This window comes from Rousettus aegyptiacus, unplaced genomic scaffold (genome assembly GCF_014176215.1).
Source record: "Rousettus aegyptiacus isolate mRouAeg1 unplaced genomic scaffold, mRouAeg1.p scaffold_m13_p_11, whole genome shotgun sequence".
NCBI lineage: Eukaryota > Metazoa > Chordata > Mammalia > Chiroptera > Pteropodidae > Rousettus > Rousettus aegyptiacus.
In genome coordinates, this window is record NW_023416286.1 from 29,329,592 (window position 1) to 29,350,622 (window position 21,031).

Sequence of the window (21,031 nt, forward strand, 5' to 3'; positions counted from 1 at the left end):
AGAGCCACCTTCTGTGGGAAAGTATCAGCACTGACTGGTGATGAAGAGCATTCAAGGAGAGTCTAATGATAATGCGCCTCCACCTTGGCCTTGTCCTCAGCTCACAGCACTGTGGTTACATTTCTCAGACTCCTCTGATGAGGAGCTGTATATTCTGATCAACGGCAAGCTTACATTGATGGGATTTCCTAAGTGTCACCCTGTTTGAATACAATATAATAGAATGCACTAATGAATAAACGTGCTTTATTTACACACTGCGGTTTGGGGCCTCTCGAACTCGAAATGCAGAGTTGGGAAGCCTGCGCTTCACATTAGCAAAGCCCTGACATTTTTAATCAGCCTGGCTGCACTGCCTGCACACAACGTGTCAGCATGAGAAAGTGAAATACCGTCTTTGCAGCTTCCAGTTCTCGGCGCTCTGATTAGGCATACACCGTCAACTTCATTTGTACTTGATCCATAAAAAGAGTTGCATCGTGATATTCTCTTCAAATTCTGGCAAGCTTTATTGATGGCTTAGATGTCTGAGTTAGTTTTGCTTCTATTAAAAACTCGGATTTGTTTTTTAAAGTGATGAATTACTTCACTTTGCAGATGTAGTTTTTCACATTCCAAAATAATATTTCTGACCTTGGGAAAGATTTAGATTGAATACCCTCTGTTAACCATTCATAGATTTTTCACGTTTAGGTTACATACTGAACAACTGTTAAGAACTTTATATTTAATAGTCTTCATGACATCTTACTGATCTGAATAATGTAAGGGTTATAGTTATTCTTATTTTACAGTAAGAGAAGAAAAAGCAAAATTTCAGAAATTTTTTTATTATCAGACTGTATTGATGGCGACTGAAAAAGTGAATTAGCAAATTCTGAAGCACAATGATAAGTCAAGTATTTATTACCAGTTAAGGAAATAATCTTTATACAAAAAGAACCTGTTCTTAAACTGTATCCAATTTTACAAAGGTAGCCTATTGTCCCAAGGGGGTAAGAATATGCCTATCTTAGCAAAGACCCACCGCCACTCTAGATGAAAGCTAATCCTCCACTCTAAAGAATAGATAATACTTAAATATGATTTAGTCTGATGTTCTAACTCCATTTCACTCTCCCAATCATCAGATAGTATGGCCCTTCCTGCCTAAAATTCTTCAGGACAAAACATAAAATGGGATATAAACAATTCTTGCATGTGTGTGTACAGTTAAGATATAGTATGCACTAGGTCTATGGCAAGTTACAAGGAATAGCAGTCATAGCTCCTCTAAAACAGATGCACAACCTTTTTTTTATTATAGACTTTTTTTATTGTTACGGCTGTACCATCATTATATTTCAAAATAATTCCTTATGCTCTGTTTGTCTGAACTATGAAAGGATGGTCATTGTGCCTTTGTAAAAATGTCTTACTAGAGAAATCTTATTCTTGACCGATCAACCTTAGGACTTCAAGCACATTTCACTTGACTGAACTGCCATCTTTGCCAAACTGTGTCTGAATGATAGGAATACTGAATAGAAATGCTCAGGATTCCACTTGTGTCAGATCTTCAGAACAAAAGATATATGTGACCAAAGCAAGAATCTAAAAATCAAAAAAAAATAATGTGATCATTGAACTCAGAGATATCTAAGAGACAAATGAGCTTTGGGACATAAACACATTTCCATTATAGTTATATGTTTCCTTTTGTTCTCAAGTCAGATTTGTCAGAAAAATGACAAAAAAAAATCTTTCATTGAAGAGAAAGTTATGTTTTAAATAAATTTCATATTTTAAGGCCTAGTTGTATTTTAAATTATATTCAAGTATCATATAGCTTACAAAAATTTGAGTTGTCTCATGAAACACTCATTTTTTCCACCAAAATTAATGCAATTTCTCTCCTACTTCTCAGTCCATATTGTGCAAATGCGGTGAACAGGAAGTTTTACCCTCATAAAGGTTTCGACGAAAACCAAACCAACTCCCTTTATCACCCCCCAAAAGAGATGAAGTATATTAAGTTTTCTGTTAAGGTCACTGGATGATTTTCATTATGTCCACTTTGATTTTTTTCGGGCCATGGATGTGTACATGTTTATTTTTACGGCGGGTTATGTCTATGTTGGCTCAGAAAACAGACTACTGTACTGACGTCAGTGCAAGGGCACAGAGCTTTGAAGAGCTGCACTAACTTTGTTTTTACTGTAATAGCAACTGGTTAGTATATAAGGTTTTGAGGCACGTGGAAAAACTGTACAAAAGATAAAAAATTGTACACTGAGGGAGTACACATTTTTGCAAAGATTGTATTTTGCCCATTAAGTAAAAAGATTTAAATGCAGTGTTTTTCCCTTATAATTTTGAATGAAATTTTCAAGAATAGCGAAGGAAAGGACCTGTAGGTTTGGTATTCCAATAAAGTGAGTGAAGTGACCTGATACTGAGTTCAGAGTTAGAGACCTGCGCATCACCTGAAATAGGAGCAGCTGTCGAATTGCCATTTACGCAGTGTAGGAAATGCTGACAGGTGTATGAGGACCAGCATTCCACACTGTCACATGGAGCTGGCATCTCCGCTTTTTATGACCTCTGACCATTTGTCTTTGTTAATCAATATCTGTAAACTCTGTTTAGCACAGATAAGAAGAGTTATAGAGAAGTGGGTTTGTAAACAGATAAAGTGGTCTCAAAGTGGATACGGTAATAATGAACCACACTATCCCCTTCCCATCCACTTCCTTATCTATTCCTTGGGGTTTCATCTGTACTTGGAACTATAATGGATAACAGAATAAAGAAAACAATAAAGATAAATATTAAATGAATGCCTCTGAAATTTTAGCCCCCAAACACCAGAGAAACCAACTCTGCTACACTCAGTCACTAAAAGAAATCTGTAGGCCTGTGATAACTTATGACAGATAAATGCAAGGGAAATTCGCATTGTAAAATAATTAAGTGTATGACTCAGTGTCTCACTTAATATTCTTACTCATCTGTGGCTCTGAAAAAACTGAAAAGCATTTTGATAAAACAGATGTTGAATGGTCTCAGTGGAAAATGATTGAAGCCTTACACCATGTAATTATTATAAAATACTACACATCTGGTACAAAGTTTGGCCTAATATCAAAAGTCATTTAGGACAAAATGAGCAAGGAGACTTCTGGTCTCATAAAAGTCTGAGCTTGTAGTTTATAGAATGATTTCAACTTTAAGTTCTCTCTTTATGAAATATAATTTATTGCATGATGGAACAGTAAGTTTCTCCAAACCACCAAACAAATAATTAGGATATGAAAACTGAACAACTGTGAGCTATTATTTCAAAGAAAATACAGCAACGTAAAATTGTACAAAGCAATCTGGTTCCATGGGAAAAATAATGAAAGAATGTAGAACATTTACAAATGACCTTTTCATTCATGAAAAGCTAAGGTCTCAAAGGAACTCTGGAATAACTTGCATATGAGTTTATCACTAATCCATCATCAGGAAAAAACTCCAAGCTGAGAGAGGACCCTGCTAATGTATTCTGAGTCCACTGGAGCAGAAGCAGGAATGTCCTGGCTGTAATATTTCTCTCCATCGCTACAGCCGTCTGCCCGTCACGGGTCACATCCACTACGGATGTACCATCAGCAGAGAGTTGCTCCGCATTTATATTAATCAAAAGTCGAATCTCGAAACTGGTAATATCTCACTTTCCCTCTCCCCTCAAAGCGCAATGTCAGTCCTGAATTAAGCTGATAAATAAAAATAACAGAATATTATTATATAACCCCTCCTAAGCAAACATCTCTCAGAGGAAGCAGTGATTTTATAGTGGAAAAAAGAAAAACTTTCAGTAATGAAATAACACTAGTAGGAATGAATCAGAAAAATACTTGGAGCTCCCTTAATTAGAAAAACAGAGCTTAAAAATATGTTTGTATAGTGAATTTTTTGAAATTCATTTCAAATACATGATTTTGCTATTTATTATACTTTGTTAGACTGCTAAATTGTTACAAGTTTATCCATCTTCTGAATTTTATTTTTCTCATCCACAAAGATGTTATATCTTAAAAATAACTTTAATGTTATATGTAATATGCTAACTTTACAATATCAACAGTACTTGGAAATAAATGAAATGTGCCTTATTTAGCCAACATATAGTGTTTTATCGATATACAAACAGAAAAATGTCATGTAATGAGATGATTAAGAAAAACATGAGCTTTGTGTCTTAAAGGTTATCCATTTTAGGTTACAGTAATTGATCCCAGTCACTTCAAATGTTTAAAACATTCCAAACCCTCAGCCAAATGTTGAAGAAATAACTCTGCCAGAATTTCAGTAGAGAAAATTTTAGAAGGCTGTTCAAATCCAAAGAAAAAGAAAATATATATATTATTGCTGAGAGTCGTACGTGTGTTCTGCTTTCCAATGAAAACCATAGCCAAATAAGCTTTCATTAAATTGGAACAAGATGACAAATACTAAAACTGAAAATGCATACAGTAAATTGAAACATTAAACATTACATAAGGTCTCTAATGTGTAACAAAAAAAAAATCTGAGACAGAAAATAAAAGAGAATATTTTCAATATCTTAATAGCTGTGTCCTCTTTCCCCTAAGACACACAAGTAAAATAGGTAATGGCCTCTGAAACCAAACCAGCTTTTAAAACAGCAAAGAAGAAATACTGGTTAATTCATAAATATCATTACCAAGATGCTGCAAAGGTAGGGGTATTTACAAGTGTTGCAAACACAGCCTATCTGGAGACCTTTTTACTGTAGTCAGGTAAAGTGACAGATTGTCAGAGGCTCACTCGCTATAAACTTCACCTTTGCAACAATAACATGTTGTATATAAAACTGTAAACTGGCAGGCCAGCAATGATCTTATTGCACAGCAGTTTGGGGTACATTTTCCATCTTCTATGAAGGTTATAACAAAAACTGAACAAGCAGTGCATTGTACAGCTCAAATGGGCCACGGTATAACACAGAGATTGCAGTGGAAAACTTGTTTTGTCTTAGTCTGTAGGTGCAAACAGAGTTGCACAATTTTCTTCTGACCAGGTAGCTGAAATATCACCAACTGCTGATGCAAAGGAAACTCAGGCTAATTTCTGCATGCAAAAATATATACTTGTAAACAAACCGTACCAGTTATGCAGCACACTGTTGACTGTCATAACATAAGCAAAGGACCATCTTCTTTCTGGTGGCTTTCACTTTAAGGAAGTGCTGAGCGTGTCCTGAATTCAGTTAAGAGAGTCTATGAAGAAACGAGTCTCGACTATTTTAAAGATGGAAATAAATTATCAGCTTAGGAATTATAAAACAGTCTCTGCACTCATTCCTGACCAAAATATTTTACCAAAAACATTTATTCATATTTTAAACAAGGTGAGAACTTGGCATTTGAGGTCTACTATTTCCTTTAGGTACCCTTTAGCTATTACAGGTTGTATGCAGTGATTTATAAGCTTATTAGTCAATGCATCTGAAAGCTGAAATGGTCTTCCTAAAGTGCACAGGTAGCTCACTAGCCTGACAAGGCCTGTATTTATCCATCATAAAACCAAGTCCAGGACCAAGTGCACAGTATAAGCATAAGAAGGCAACTAATAAATACTTGCTAGACTATGCTGACTGAATTGAACTGAACCAAACGGAATTGAATTGAATGAAACGGAACCGAAAAGCTGGCTGCTATCCATTTAACACCCAAATGAAAGGCTGCCTTTGGACTTATTCTGTATAGGCCCTAAGGTGTTGCCACGTTCAAAGAGGAATCTACCAAATGCTTTCTGTTGTTAATGTAATGACTTCTTTTTACCCTAAGGAAAGAAACCTTGCTCTAGCCACAAATATATCTGGTCGAGTTGGCCATCAGCTAAATAAAAACCCAAAACATAACATTTTACCTTTCCTCTAACTTTCCATGCTTTGATAACTACATTTCAATCTTCACCAATCAAGTATGGAGACAGATTTTATTCAGCTCCTCTTTGCATGTGGTTTCTAGGAACTCAGCATAGTGAGTTAGACACAGCTATGAGACTCTTTCATGTTTCTTTGATCCTCCTTTCTCACAGTCAATGGAGTTTAAGGCAGCTAGTACAGACTGGACAGTTAGTCAACCACCACTAAATTTCTACAATGTGCAATTGATTTAATAGCACCACTGAGAGAGAGGAATATATGGAGGAAAGTTGTGGCAATTGTCAGTAACCACAATGACCCCAGGGGATGCAGTGTGTGTGTGTGTGTGTGTGTGTGTGTGTGTGTGTGTCCCTGCATTACTTTTCTCCTCAGAGCCATGAGCATGTGATCCGTAGCCTAATGTCTGTCCAGGATCTGGAATCAATCTCGCCTTTAGTAAGAAGGAACTCAATCTGCTCCAGTTTAGCACATAAAGGATTCCGTGACAAGTGTGGCCTCCATGCCAGGTCGAAGCTTGTGCTTCACTTCATAGGAAAGGGGCTTCTGCCTTGCTGCTGAGACAAAGGGTCACTGTAACTGGAGTCACCTTATCTAAATTTCTATTCTACAGGCTGTCCATGGCACCGGCTCCTCCAGGACTAAAAGTTCTTCTCTAGTGTTGAATGCCAGACTTCCTTAAAACAGAGAACTAAAGCCTGCTCACATAGACACTGTCATATATTAGAACCTAAATGAAATCACAGCTGGGCTGGGCATATAGCTTCACTTGATAATTATTAACTCACAGAAGTAGAGCACAAATTTGGAGCAGTGGGTCTCAAAGTGTGGTCCCTAGAGTAGCAGCAGCAGCAGCAGCAGCAGCATCAGCAGCAGATTCGCAGGCCCCTGCCCAGACCTACTGAATCAGAGACTCGGGGTGGGCTCAGCTTCAACATCCCCCTGGGTGATTCGCCTGCTCATTGAAGTTTGAGAACATTGATTCCGGGTAAGATTGTGTGAGGAATGCTTGTGTTTGAACTCCAGCTCCACTCCTTGCAACTGTCACAACTTGGGCAAGTGCTATTCTAACCTTTCTCAGCCTTGGATAGCTCATCTATAAAGTAGAGATACAATGTACGTCACAGGGCTAGCACATATGCTCCAGGTGGTCTCCGGCAAATAGTCAGTGCTCAGTTTACATTGTCTACTACTAAACTCTGCGTCCATTGCCTTGTTTTGCTTGCTCCCCATTACCTCTTGTTCGATATTTTTTATCAAAGCTACATGTTACCTGCCTTTATATTCTACTCACACCTTTTTTCTTGGATTGAGTCAGGGTCTCAGGGTCCCATTTCCAGTCGGATCCATTTGGGTTTTTCCTTCCTTACACAGTTAACACTTCCATTCTGAATTCAGAACATCTAATGATGTATGCATTTGTACTTGACTATACATGTGATTTCAGGATTCCTTTATTATTAATCTCACGGGTTTTTATATGTATATTGGCTGGATTTGTTTCTTTTATAAAACCCAACCTAAGCTAGGTTAGATTCAAAAGAAGTCATGAGCAAATGCAAAATCTCTTTTATTTAAAAAAAAATCCAAATAAAAGGTTTTAAGGAGACCCATAATCTATCTAAAATAATTTTTGCCAATTAAAAATGCACATAATTATAATAACTATTTTTATTTCGTTGTTTTCTTTGCTTACCTGTGCCAACAACTGTTACCCAATTTAAGAATGACAAATATCTTGTCAAATAGATACTGTTAGCCTCATTTTAGATATAAAGACACAGAAGCACAGAGGATTTTAATAACTAAATGCAAGTTTCATAGCCATAACTGGCAGAGACAGAATTTAAATTCAGGGCTGTCTGACTCCAAAGACTGTACAGTAGTCCCTCCTGGTCTGCAGGGAATACATCCCAAGACTTCCCCACCTGTGGATTCCAGAAACCACGGATAGCACTGAATCCTAATATACTATGCTTTTTTCCTATACATACATGCCTATGGAAAAGTTTTATTTCTGAATTTGGCACAGTAAGAGATTGACAAAAATAACTAGTAAAAAATAGATCAGTTATAACAATATAATGTAATAAAAGTTATGTGAATGTGATTTTTCTCTTTTTCTCTCTGCTAACCCATCTGATAAACTAAGCTGTCTACTAAGTGACTAACAAAGAAGTGATTCATATCATGGTTAGGATGGAGCAGGATGGCAAGAGATTTCATGAGAATAGTGTGCAATTTAAAACTCATGAAGAGTTTATTTCTGGAATTTTTCATTTAATATTTTTAAATGGAGGTTGACCTTGAGTAACTGAAATCCTGGAAAACAAAACCGTGGACAAGAGGAAACTGGTGTGTTCTTATACTGCCTCTAGAAATGTCAGACTTCATCATAATAGTGAGCCTCTACATAGAGCCTCTACCCTTGCACTCTACATAGATAAGGATAAACTGGGAGGAAGCCCGAGATAAATCTAGCTGATGAAAGGAATAGAATGAATGACATAAGAAATTCAGAAAATCTAAATGTACTTAGACTGAGAGAAAACAATGAAAAATTATTTCACTGCTTATGGAGCACAATGATTTAAAATAACATAATCTAGAAAAATGAATCTAAGAAAATAAAATGTTAGGCAAAAGCTTCCCCTTTCCTAACCACTCCAAAATAATTTTACCTTGAAGAACTTCTGGATTTTAGCGACTTCAGAAAGGAGTGAAAAATTATCATCTAGGGTATTTCTGACAATCCAGACAATTGTGAAAAATAAATAATTTTGCACAGGCAGAGAGAAAGTGAATGGCCTCTTGCTTCTTGCCAAACTTTAATTTTTATGTTTTATTAATAAAACATTTTTGTTTTTAAAAAGTATATGTATTTATCCTTCAAGCCTCTTGGGTCTTTTGGCTAAATGATATTTTTAACCTTTAACATTTTCATTTCTCTTTTAATGAGCTTAGTATGTAAGCAACACCAAAAATTCATAAGGAGATCAGCAACTAAACTAAATAGTTGAATCATAATAACTCAGACTAAAAGGTGGTTTGAATATTCTTGGCCTAATTAGACTTATTAGACGGTATATTAATTTAGTACTTTCATTCTGCATATTTAGCCATGAGCGTAAAATTTTACTCAAAGTGATTTTTAAAAAATTTTCCATTAATAATACTCCTCAAAAGCATTTTGAACTTTTTAAATTAGCTTTTTATTTTTGTGGTTACAAACATTGGTTGAGATAATGTCTTGGAATTTTCAAGGCAACTCTGCTAATGGGTTAATTTTTGAAAGAACTAGGCTGTATAGAAGGCTCAATGTTATTCCTAAAATGCTTAGTATATCCATTTGTTTCAGAAGTGTCATATCAGGGACAAATCAATGTGTTAAGAATTGTCTGATAATATTGTTGAGGGATTAATCTCACACACTGGATCATCAGCACGATTATCTTTGGCATTCTGTGTGCACACAGTTCCATTTTAAGCATGAAAAGCCTTCTAATGCCAAACTATGAGAGCCTATATATTGAATGATCTGCCACCATTCAATATTTAATCCTGCAATTGAAGCCACTAAAGGGATATAGCAAAGTAACAAGATGAATGAATCGTGACCTCAAACTTGCAAAAAGACAACCCAAACAATTTATCTTTCTGGCCTGTATGGCATGTTTTATCCAATATTCCTATCACTTCTCCTCAGTCTGGGAATTGTAGATTGATCAATGCCACATTAGCAAATACTTGATATGAGAGCTGGGAATTTAGGCAATCCATTGTTTATGCTTTAAGAATATCCTCCTTCACTTTAGTTTATCTAAAGTCTAAAATCAAGAACTCATAATTAAAAATCAATTTGATTCTCTAGACTACATTTCCAAGCAACTGTGGAGAGGACAATGTAAAATAATCCAATGTCTATGAAAAAAGAAGTACATAAGCGAATAAAACACAAAACTTCATGTCTCAGAGCTTACACAGAATTCTTTGAACCTGAACCGCTCTCAAATGCAATAAAGCCACAGTTCAGTTATTAAGAGGATATGTTCCACCCCAATTCACTGGTTAACTGCTTAATACCACATCACTTCAGCTTGTGATCTTGCGTTTTTCATAAGCTAAGTGGAATCAATCTTATGTATATGTGGTCAAGGCTAATTTGTACCACTTTTTGCTCCTGTATGCAAGTATGCTTCAGTTGTGCAAGGTCAGTGTTGTTTTTATAGTTAAGGGGAGTGGGTAGGTGAATGTGCTCTGCCCTCTTACTAATAGAGTCTCCATAATAAAAAACGTTCAGATTTCTTCTCTAGGTATAAACAAGATAGGCAGTGAGAGAAACCTGCATGCTGTTCCCCAAGAAGTTATAGGCCAAGCACAGCTCACCTTAGATAAACTGGTGACCCTCCTAATAAAACTACACTGTAGGTTTCGAATTATCCCAAAGGTGGTGCTTGTTTTATTCTGTTACTAAATTTTGTTTTGAATCACCATGTGCTACCTACAAACTATTCTTTTCTGGGATTACAACTGTAAAACTGTAATTATTCTCTCTGCCCTACTGTGTGGTTTCTGGTCAGTGAATAAGAACTCTAAATGACTCATGTGTCATAATATCAAGCTGGCCACATTTTCAGTTGGTATCTATTATATCCAATCGTTTTGAGATACGGAAGGAAACTGTTAACATATTAGAGGTATCATTATTATTATGAACATGCCAGCAATCTTCTGTGATATAGTGTCATTGACTTGCTGCCAACTCGCATGGATTCGTGACATTTTGTTAACCAGTCTACTAAAAAAATCTATAGCAGGATATTAGATGGTATTTAAAAATAATAACAAAGCAAGGGATCAAGTTAAAGAAATCGTGTATCTTAAAAAATGATGACTGCAAAGTCCATTAGCTTTGCTTGTCAATGTCTACTCTGTAATTTATCATTATGTTTATCATGACATTCTAAAATTAAAAAATTATCTTTTTGGCAGCATATATATTAAATAAATCACACTTGTGGAATGATAATTTATACACTTTGAGTATATAATATTTGCACACATTTCTAACAATCTAAATTTCTCTAATTTTCTGTAGGTTATCCTTTTTCAGTTTCTTACTTCAATGTATGTCTAAAAGATACGTATATGCATGACTCATGAATATAGGTGGGACCATTCATAGCGCTATACTTTTTATTTTTAAAATAATATTAATCCAGCAAGTTTTTATTTAAGCAATATGACTCTCTTAGATAACAGATAATATTGAACTAAACACTCTTTTTCCTAATGACTTATGAACAGGTGCGGGAAAATAAGTAGGAACAGGATTCAAATGTAAAGATTTAAGTAAACTAATGTGTCACTTAAATAGACATTTTCTGTTAGTTATTTTTAATGATGCGCTATGTAGATAGTGACGGAATGGATCTCATTAAGAAGAAGCACTCCACTAGTATCTTTTATCCCACCAAGACAAACTGCCATTTATTATTCTTTACTCCTCCTTTCCCCAGTGGATCTTCACCTTCAGCCTACACAGACACTCACAAATCTCACTGATCCTTAAAAAAATAATTTCAAATAGCTCTTCTCATCCACTATTAAACTTTATTCTAAAATCGCCAGGACAGTTTCTTCTCATTTCTCATTGCTTCTTCATTTACCCTGCATTCTGAAGACCTGCTTCCTTCAGAAATTAATTTCTCTCTTAATTTGTGTAACATTTCACTCTGTAGTCTGTCCCTATTTCTCTACTGTCCTTCACCTGTCTCCTCTTCTATTTCTACCCCTCCCCCCAACTGGTTTGGTGGTTTTACCCTTTGCCTCCTTCCTTCTATTCTCAGCACTCCTCTGCTACAGCCATAATTCATGGTTCCACAGCTTCATCTGTCATCCCAGTTCTGCATTTCCAATCCCCATCTCTCTCCTGAACACCAGCTCTGCTTTCCCAAAAATGCTGGTTATGGATCGGTGGCTGAGTGTACTATGGAGCCAAACACATATTTCAAGTTACATGTAATTAAGCCCATTAAAGTTACATTGGAGTATGAGCTTACCATTTATTTCATCTTGCAGAAATGATCGCAAGTTGGGTGGTAAAGTGAAAGATGATGAGTGAATCAACATTACTGTTTCACTGTTAAAGCTATTCAACTGATTTCAGTTTTTCCCTCTCCCCAGTGATATTAGACATGTTAATGCCTCTTATTAATTACCTCGACTCTGTATAATAGAGCAGGTGGCTATAACGATGTAAAGTAGTTTTGAGGGAGAATTACCCTTAACTATTTAAATCCCGTTGTTCTCATACTGAACATGTGATTTTTTTTTAAACTTGAGATAAAAGAACATAATAGGTAAAACAGTCATTCAATCTGGTGTATCAGTAACTTGAGAATACTTGCAGTTGAATTACAAGTCAACTAAAAGCAGGGAAAATTCTAATCATATCTTATTCTTCAGAGCATCCTTTTTAAAATTAAGGAATGAAACATTTGACCAGTCATTCAGTTTATGCCTGAAATTGCTTTAAAGTAAATGTTATGCCATATTCCCTCAATTATACTTCGAAAGTCAGTTTTGCCCATTTCGTAGAGCAAGAATTTAATTATAAAAAGGATAAATTCAGAAACAGAGGGCATTTCTATTTAGTAAATAAACATATATAAAGTACCAGCTGTATGCAGGGCAGTGTCAATTATTTCTTCAATGAAGATAACCTCCTTTCCATTCTTTTATCCTATCATTTATAAACAGAGTAAATGGTATATACAGTGCTTTGGGACTGACCTTTGAATAAAAGATGCTGTAAACTGAATAATCATTAAATGCCATTAAATTTATTGAATCTGCTCAGTTACTGAAAAAGAATGTTGCCTTTTAATTGTGCATTAGTCTGGGTAGTGAGGTAACATGGCTACACTCTCATTTCTAACAGCTCTGCAGCTGTTATTACGATATTGGTCTCCTTAGAGGCCAGCGTCTTATTTGACTGTGTCTAGTCAGGGCCTAACAAAGGGCACTCAGTAACTATTTGATGAAAAAAATATATAAGTGGAGTGAATCCTATTGGAATCTTTAGGGTGTCTGGGTTTGATTTTAACCTCTGAGATTTATTAGATATGCAATTCTGTACAAGTTAATTTATCTTCTCTAGGCTTCAACTTCCTAATCCGTAAAAAGAGATTCCCCTTCCTCCTTAGTAATGGGTGTGGTCATAAGCTTCTTGTGATGGTCAAATAATGTACACATAACCAGCCACACGTCCTAGCCAGCTGAACGATCCTGCCGCGGCTCAGCCGAGACCTCACCAAACTGCCGTCTCTGATGGAACACGCTATGGAAACCGTGATTTTCATGTTTCACAAATTTGCTGGGGATAAAGGCTACATAACAAAGGCGGGCCTGAGAGTACTTATAGAAAAGGAGTTCTTCAGATTTGGGGAAAATCAAAAAGACCCTCTGGCCGTGGACACAATAATGAAGGATGTGGACCAGTGCCAAAGTGGCAGAGCTGGCTTCCAGAGCTTCTTTTTGCTAATTGCCGGGCTTACCATCGTGTACACTGACTATTTTGTAGTACACATAGAGCAGAATAGAAAGAAGTAGGCAGCACTGAACAATTACCCCTGCCCTATGAGAATTCTCCAAATGGGTCACTTAAGGAATTTCTCTGCCCCATAGCTACCCCCTGTATAAGGATTTCATGAGTAGATTGAGACCTTTAGAAAATACACAAATAAAATTCCACCCCCATTTGACAAGAGAAAGAAAAGTCAATTAAAGTAAATAAGCTTTTGATTTTTATATTGCTTGTCCTCAAAAAAACAAATTTCTTTTTTAGTTCCAAAAAATAAAAAATAAAATGTATAAAAATACATTGTAAACAGAAGAACTCTCAGAGGCAGATATTATCTTTATTATTAGTCTAATATAAAAATCTCTAAAAGGAATTTCTTTTCCATGCTAAAATAAGTTTCATAAAATTTTGAAATTTTATGGAATTTTAAATCATTAAATAATTATATGCAAATAGGAAAGGGACAAGAAACATAGAAAAAAAAAAGGATTAGGGCATAGAATTAACAGCTATGCTCTTAAATTTTATTAGATAAATGAGCATCTACCAGATGCCGGGCCATACAGGAATCACCAAACAACATGGCAGTGGACATCGCAGTATCCTGGTCCAGTTCTAGACAAAAGTTAACATAATCATCATACAAAGCGGGACATGCATGGGTCGTAAGTCAAAGAAGGCCAAAGAAATATTCACTTTGGAGAGGATCGATGCCAGCTTCTGGTAAAAAGTCACCTTTGAAACAGTGTTAAAATTATGGATGAGATTTCGAAGGGGTGGAAGCGTGGAGACAGAAGTGTGTTTCACGCTAAAGGGAAGGGACATAGGTGGGAACGTGTAAGCAGCACAACTGCAGTGCAGGTTACAGGCAATTCAGGAGCATCTCAAACATATTGCAACCACATTTTACTGTCATTACATTGCTAACTATCTTGTGGATCAGGGCACACTCTTAGCAACCTCAAAACTGATATTGCAGTTCCATTTTACAAAATTGATCATTTTTCGCTGCTTTCCAACCAAGGTGAATCAACAAGAGCTCTCAGGAGTCGTTGACGACAATGACAACGACAGCAACAATAACAAATCCATATCTCTCTTCAAGAATGTGCTTCCGCTAAGTTCATATTTATAATGTTCTGTGACTCAACAGCATCACACAGATAAAGCTCAGAGGAAAAGTAGCAGTTAATAAATTTTTAAGCTGCTTTCCTTTAAAACATCAGGACTGGGCAGTACAAAGACTTTCCATGGTCTGTCAAATGCAAACGGATCTGTAAATCTCAAAAAGAAGAATTATCTGAGCTAAGGAACAGCTGGCCCTGCAGATCCCATAGCCCACCTGGGATCCCCTTACTGCAGCCTGTCACTCTTAAAGAGTTTAATGCTAATACGGTCAATGAAACATAAAACTAGACTGGGGAGGTGGGCTACGGGCACCCTCAAAGGATTTATCTTATGCTTCGTAAAATGACCTTTAAAGAGTCATCTACTAAAATGTAGCTTTGAAAGTACAGCACTGTGCTGTACAGAAATAATTTAATTAATTTTGGTGACTTGTATATAATATGATGCATAGTTAAACAAATTTCTCTTTTGTTATATTCCTTGTTAGAGTTAAATTTCAGATTTCGTTGCTTGTGCCACATCCACTGAGTGAAACCGCTAATTCTTAAAATTATTACGTGTCATTTTTTTCCCCTGACTGGTAATATGGCTTCATATTACTTTAGCTTCATTTTGAAGTCCGATTTCTATGGCTCGGGCATCGTTCTTTAACCTCTTTATTCCATCTACCAAACCGAAATTGGCTTACTTTGCAGAAATAGCTACAACAGGGGTCTGGCTTTGATAAGTTGTTTGAATGTGCAGTTTCTGAACAGTGTTTGTAGGGTAGGTGGGAAGGCCAGCTGGTTGGAGGGATCAGATTAGTTGAAACACAAAACTAACACTTTTATCTACGCCTCCCTCCCTTCCAGACACCCGGCAACTATACTTACAGTCAAGATGAAAAGTTGGAGAATATCCCAGTTTCATTTAAATGGGAAAAGAAATTTGACATGTTAATGATGTGGGATGTATTGAGAACATCCTTCCTTGTTCATTTACGACTTTAGACATTTCTATAGGGACGTTACAGTATAATTTGTGTTTGAAATTTCAGTTATAAAAGGGACCAGATTTAATAGCGTCGACTAGGGACTGCAGCGCAAAGGAAAAGTCTTAAAGCAACCTCCGCCTCGAGCATCATCTTCATCTATCTCGGTGCTGGTTATCAGCCTGCTCTCATTGCAGGGTCAACTACTTTTGGTCATAGATTCCTAACCCTTTCAAAATGGTTCTCAGGTTTGTGATACAGATAAATGTTTCTGAGAAATTGGGGTGGCTAGAGATCTTCACATTCAATTTCATTTATGATCTAAACTTGAGATTCAAAAGCATGATAACACAACAAAGTAATAGCAAATTTCCAGATGTTCTATAAAGTTACTGTCATATGTCCCAGGAAAAAGTTACATTTAAAATAATGAGTATGTTGCTAAATTAGTAGGATGGGTGTAGGTCCTGTAGACAGTAAAAAGTCAGGCAGAGCTTTTACACTTACAGCGTGAGAGAACAAGAAATAGTTGAATCCTCCTGCAAAGTACCTAACCTGCTTAAGTCTCAACTCTTTACTTATTAAACGTGGCAAATATTCAAACATACTTTGTAAGATTGTTTTGAGGATTAAATGAGATAATGTATCAAAATACTTACCAAAATAGTACATAGAACTGCTCAATACATACCTATTACATTATTATAGTTAATTTTAGCATCAACAGAAAATTGCTTTTTGGAAAAATAACATAATCGACATAGCTTTCAAGAAGCTTGATTCGGCCATGACAGAGGACCGAGAGGGGAGATCGTTAAGTCACGTAGGAAGTGGTTCCCAGATTCCAGAGAAGCGATGGCTCTCTGAGCAAGTGGGAAGCATCTGGAATGAAGAAGAATAGACAGCTATGGAGAACAATAAGCCAACTCAAGATATCCAGATGGCTAAAAACACCATAATTCCCAAGAGAAAATAAGCTCCTTGTAATATGTGAAAGCCCATTCTCCACCCAGGCAAACAGAGAGATGTTTACAAATCTGCTTAACCACACAGAGGAGAAAATCCAAAACAAGACTGACTGATTATTATAATCTTTATTTCCAATTATTATCCTTGAAACACAGAGTTTTCTTTTATATACCATCCTTTCTGTTCAAAACACAAAGACTTCCAACAACATTATAAGGTAAAATTTCTATCCCTCTTGCGTTAAAAGTATGTAGACGTTCTTGTGAGATTCTCTTTTGTGAGAACCTATTCTTAGGACCCGTTGTTGTTGACTATTCATGTTATTAGAGTTCCAAATCATACTGTGCTATGTTTACTGAAATTTTTTAAACCGAAAGCATAGAGATACTTTTGTGAATCTGATTGATTGTGTGATTGATTTTCCCCGAAGAGTAACTCATTGTTGTATTCAGTATTCATCTTCCATATCCTATATTCTAATTCAATAAACAGTGAGATTTTGTCACTTAGGACATAATAAACTTATTCTAAATACATTTATAATATTCTTCATAGAGTTTTTATTTCTTTCCTAGGCATAGTATCTAAGGTGACACAATTTTTAAAATGCAGTTTGGATATCAGTTTATTTACTTTTTAAGAAGGCCACTGAAAAACATGATAATATGAATGATAACAATGTATTTTTTCAAGAGAAAAAAAATACTGTACCTCATGAAACAATTTAAAAATGTACACCTGTCATTTACTAATAGTTTTAAGAAACTCTCCATTTATATCAGTTTCTTGTTGAAATAATTTACCTTGGAGGTAGAGAAATAAACAGATTAAGTCATATAAATTTCAATTTTTTTACATTGCACTTCCCATTCATTTTATTTTTATTTATTTTAAAAATAACTTTTGACAAAAGCCTCTATCAAATATTGCACCAAGTCTCGTAATAGATTTTTGTTGAACAGAGTAATACTAACATGTTATTCTTATAAGATGTACAAGAAAACTTTCATTTGCCAGATTTACCCTGTAAGATTCCTTGCTTGTACAATTACACAGTCTCGACATTCTCTAGGGTTAATGTTTGGATGAATTCTGAATTTAATGTTAAAAAGTAGACAAATTTTTCTTTCAAAGAAGCTTGGGGATGTATTTGTGCTTACGACAATGGGACCAGCTAAATAATTTCATATATGTAAAAAATACATCTGACGCTGCAGAACAGTTTGCTTTACTTATCCTGAAGCTCTTCCTTTGGGGTTGTTGAGCTTTCTTTTAAATTCCTTTGCTCAGAGGAGGCTAGAATGCTAACTTTTTTCAATAGAAAATCTCTAAAACTGGTCTGTAGGAGATGGGGCTTATTCAGCTTCGAGGCTGAATACCAGTCTTAAACACTTGTACCCAAATAAGTGGGGGGTGGGAAAGAAATGTGGAATGCAGGCAAGAGGGAATAAAAGGGGAATAAGAAGAAAGAAGAATCATGAAAAGAGTCTGAAAAAAAAGGAAGAGTAATTAGAGGAGGGAGCAAGCAGGAAATCGTGGAGACAAGGAGAGGCTGCAGTGGGAAGGCTCAAGCTGCAGGACAAGGAGAAGTTGTATTTTTGGAGAACAGTGACTACCCATTCTCTTCTCATCTATTATGTTGCTGGCACTACAGCAAAGAAAACACAAATATTTCAATATCGGTGGTGTTTTTAAAAGCCAGTGGAAAGGAGTTAAAACGGCTCATTTATTCTATTCATTTTCTAGCTTGTTCGAGAACTACTAAAGTACAAATTGTTTCAGGAGACAATAAATAAAATGGATACATTTCTTTGTTTATACTTTTTGTAAACACACACAACAATCAAAGTCTCCAGCAACACCTACCTGCATTTACCCTGTGATCTTCTCGCAAAGTAATGGTATTAAATGAAGAACAGTTTATATTTGCAAGAAAAAAAAAATTCAATGGTGCAAGACGTTTTTTACAAAAACTTGGCCAATTTTTCTGAGTATAAACACATTAACTCCCTTCCCTTATAATTTTGGCTCTGAATAAAATGTCACATGTGAGTAGTGTATGTTTTTTCATTTGATAAAATCTACTTCACAGGGTGAGTGTGAAAGATATGAGCATCATTACTGAGCCATTTTCCAAGGCTCTTTGCAGATCCTTCCCCCCTACGTACATCCATCTTCAGTGAAACCTGAAGGCCAGACCTCTCAGGCCCGGTGAAGAAGCACCCAAAAATGACCCTGACAGAGGGCAGAAGAACTGGAAGTGAACTTAAGAGCAAGTACCGTCTATGCATACTAGCACAGTCCTGCCAGGGGCAGTGCCATAATCAGCTGAAATTTATATACAGAGTCTTAGGACAGAACTACTGCTTGTTACAATGACAAAGACCATCTCCTTGACCAAACTTTCCATCCCCTCCTGCCATGTCATTTTAGAGAGAATCCCTCACCTTCCACATGTGATGAAAGTCCTCGTCCTCACCTTTGGTGTGTAAGTCCTTGGCCAGCCTTTAGCAGGAGTCCTGTTAAGTTAGTTTGACAAGAATCTCCCTACTCTTCATATCTCCCCTTAATAATTTTTCATCAACTGACCTCCCAATCTGCTCCTTGGCTAAATCCCTACTTGTTTTTGTTGTAGTTGGAATTGAACGCAAATACAACATTGCTATCATTTGACACCTATGGCAATAGTACTAAATAACATCTTCCTTACCATTTTAAACGAGCTGCGGAATAATTTTTCCTTTAACGACATCAATTGTATGTGGTTCTAGACCATGGATTCCAGATAAGAAACTGGAACAGTAAGAACCATAACAAGGGTGATAGGCATAGGAGGGGACTGGCCTCAGAATCAGCGGTCCAGAGGCCACTGGGTCTGGTATAAGATAATATGAAGAAGGCGAGGTCACGTGCCAGAAGTGTGATCGAGGTAACAGGCTTGTGAAAAGAGGTTTTCAAAAACCAGATGAATTTGGGGCTTACGATTTCACTCTCTGCCTGCCTTTTGATGCTCAGAGTTGACCTGGCGGAAAGATCAGGCCAGCAGCATCCTGGATCACAGGGCTCTGGACTCTGAGAGGTGGCCTTAGCACCAACGACCTGAAACCTAAGGAGAGAGCAGCAGGAGTGAGCATCCCGACGATGAGTTTGGAAAATGAATATGCCACAGAAGATGAAAGTCCCTCTAAATACTTCCTGTGTTAAGTCCTCCACCCCCAACATGAATGAAAAAGAGATAACGATGACATTGCTCAGCTGAACTATTCTGAATGTGAAATATGCAACAAAATGATGGGGTATAATTTGAAAATATCCAGTAAAAAAAAAAAAGAAACATGAAAAAGATATCAGACAATGCAGGTCAGTTCAATTAATCAGCCATCTAGTTTAATGTGATTAATACCAAGATAAATTACTACTGCACAGTTTCTTTGAGAATAAGCTCCTTTTTTCTTCTTATAAGCGATGAGATCTAAGCAAATATGAACCAATTCAGATTTCATTCTGTATCTACTGCATCTAAAAATGATCTTTAGCAACAAAATTCTTTGTCTCTCTTAAGTGACTACAGAGAGTCAATCAAATGCACACATTTAACAAACTATCATCCAGTTTCCTCTTCAATAAATTCTATCAGAGCATTATCCTATGAGGTTTCTCTGCTACCATTACTTCAAAAGCAAAAAGCATATTCTAATTCTTATCTTGCAATGTCAAAAATATTCACTTACACCTTCTTGCTCAGAAAAATCTGAGCAAGAACACCTCTTCTCTTGGAATAAATAATATCAGCTTTTTCCTTCAGAAAACAGTAACTACAGAACCTTGTGCGGAGCTTTCCATCTCTATTCAAATCTTCAATCCTAAAGAAAAGTCAACTGGGCTTATTCTTCCTCCAAGTCATTACTTTTCCTTTAATGGTTACAGATCTTTTTCCATTCCAGTACTTCACTCAGCCTACTTCCCCGAGTCTTTTGTCTTCATCCCCATGGTCTTTCAACCACGTTGACAGAGATATCACTGGAGTGGCCAAGGAACTAGGCATATGCACCAGGGATCAATTTATCTTGGGCAAGGGAATTGACTAATAGGTTTTTTTTTTTTTTTCTGTCTCTAATTTCTGTGATTTCCCTTTGTCGAGGGGATTCCCAGACCAATTTTTTCCTGACTGTCAAAAGCACCTGCTCTCACTCCTCGGCTCAGCATCGGTCAGGCCCCTTCCAGCTGTCTGATCTCGTCCCTGGTCAGGGCACACACCTCCCTCCAGAAGCCCCGTTGGTGGAAAGGCTCCAGCACAAAGAGACTTCTGGGCAGCACTGGCCCTGTGCTGAGCACTGAGGCAGGAAGAGCGAGCGGCTGCCCATCCCATAAGCGAGGGCCGCCCTGTCATCAACTTCCTCCCTGCTCTGAAGGCCAAACAAGAGGAGGTTCGATATGAGGTCAG

The 21,031-nt window shown here is 36.6% G+C and overlaps 2 protein-coding genes across 10 annotated transcripts in view; one reads left to right on the plus strand and one right to left on the minus strand.

The window, feature by feature from the left end:
- The window catches only part of LOC107519625 (protein S100-A10-like), a 39,736-nt gene extending 26,187 nt beyond the window's left edge, over positions 1-13,549 (plus strand). The window contains exon 2 of the mRNA XM_036229000.1: positions 13,240-13,549. Within this exon, the coding sequence (XP_036084893.1) occupies positions 13,240-13,549 (310 nt within the window). The remainder of the gene's footprint in view (positions 1-13,239) is intronic.
- TENM3 (teneurin transmembrane protein 3) overlaps positions 1-21,031 on the minus strand; it is a 766,204-nt gene that overhangs the window by 332,529 nt on the left and 412,644 nt on the right. The gene's annotated exons all lie outside the window — the stretch shown is intronic.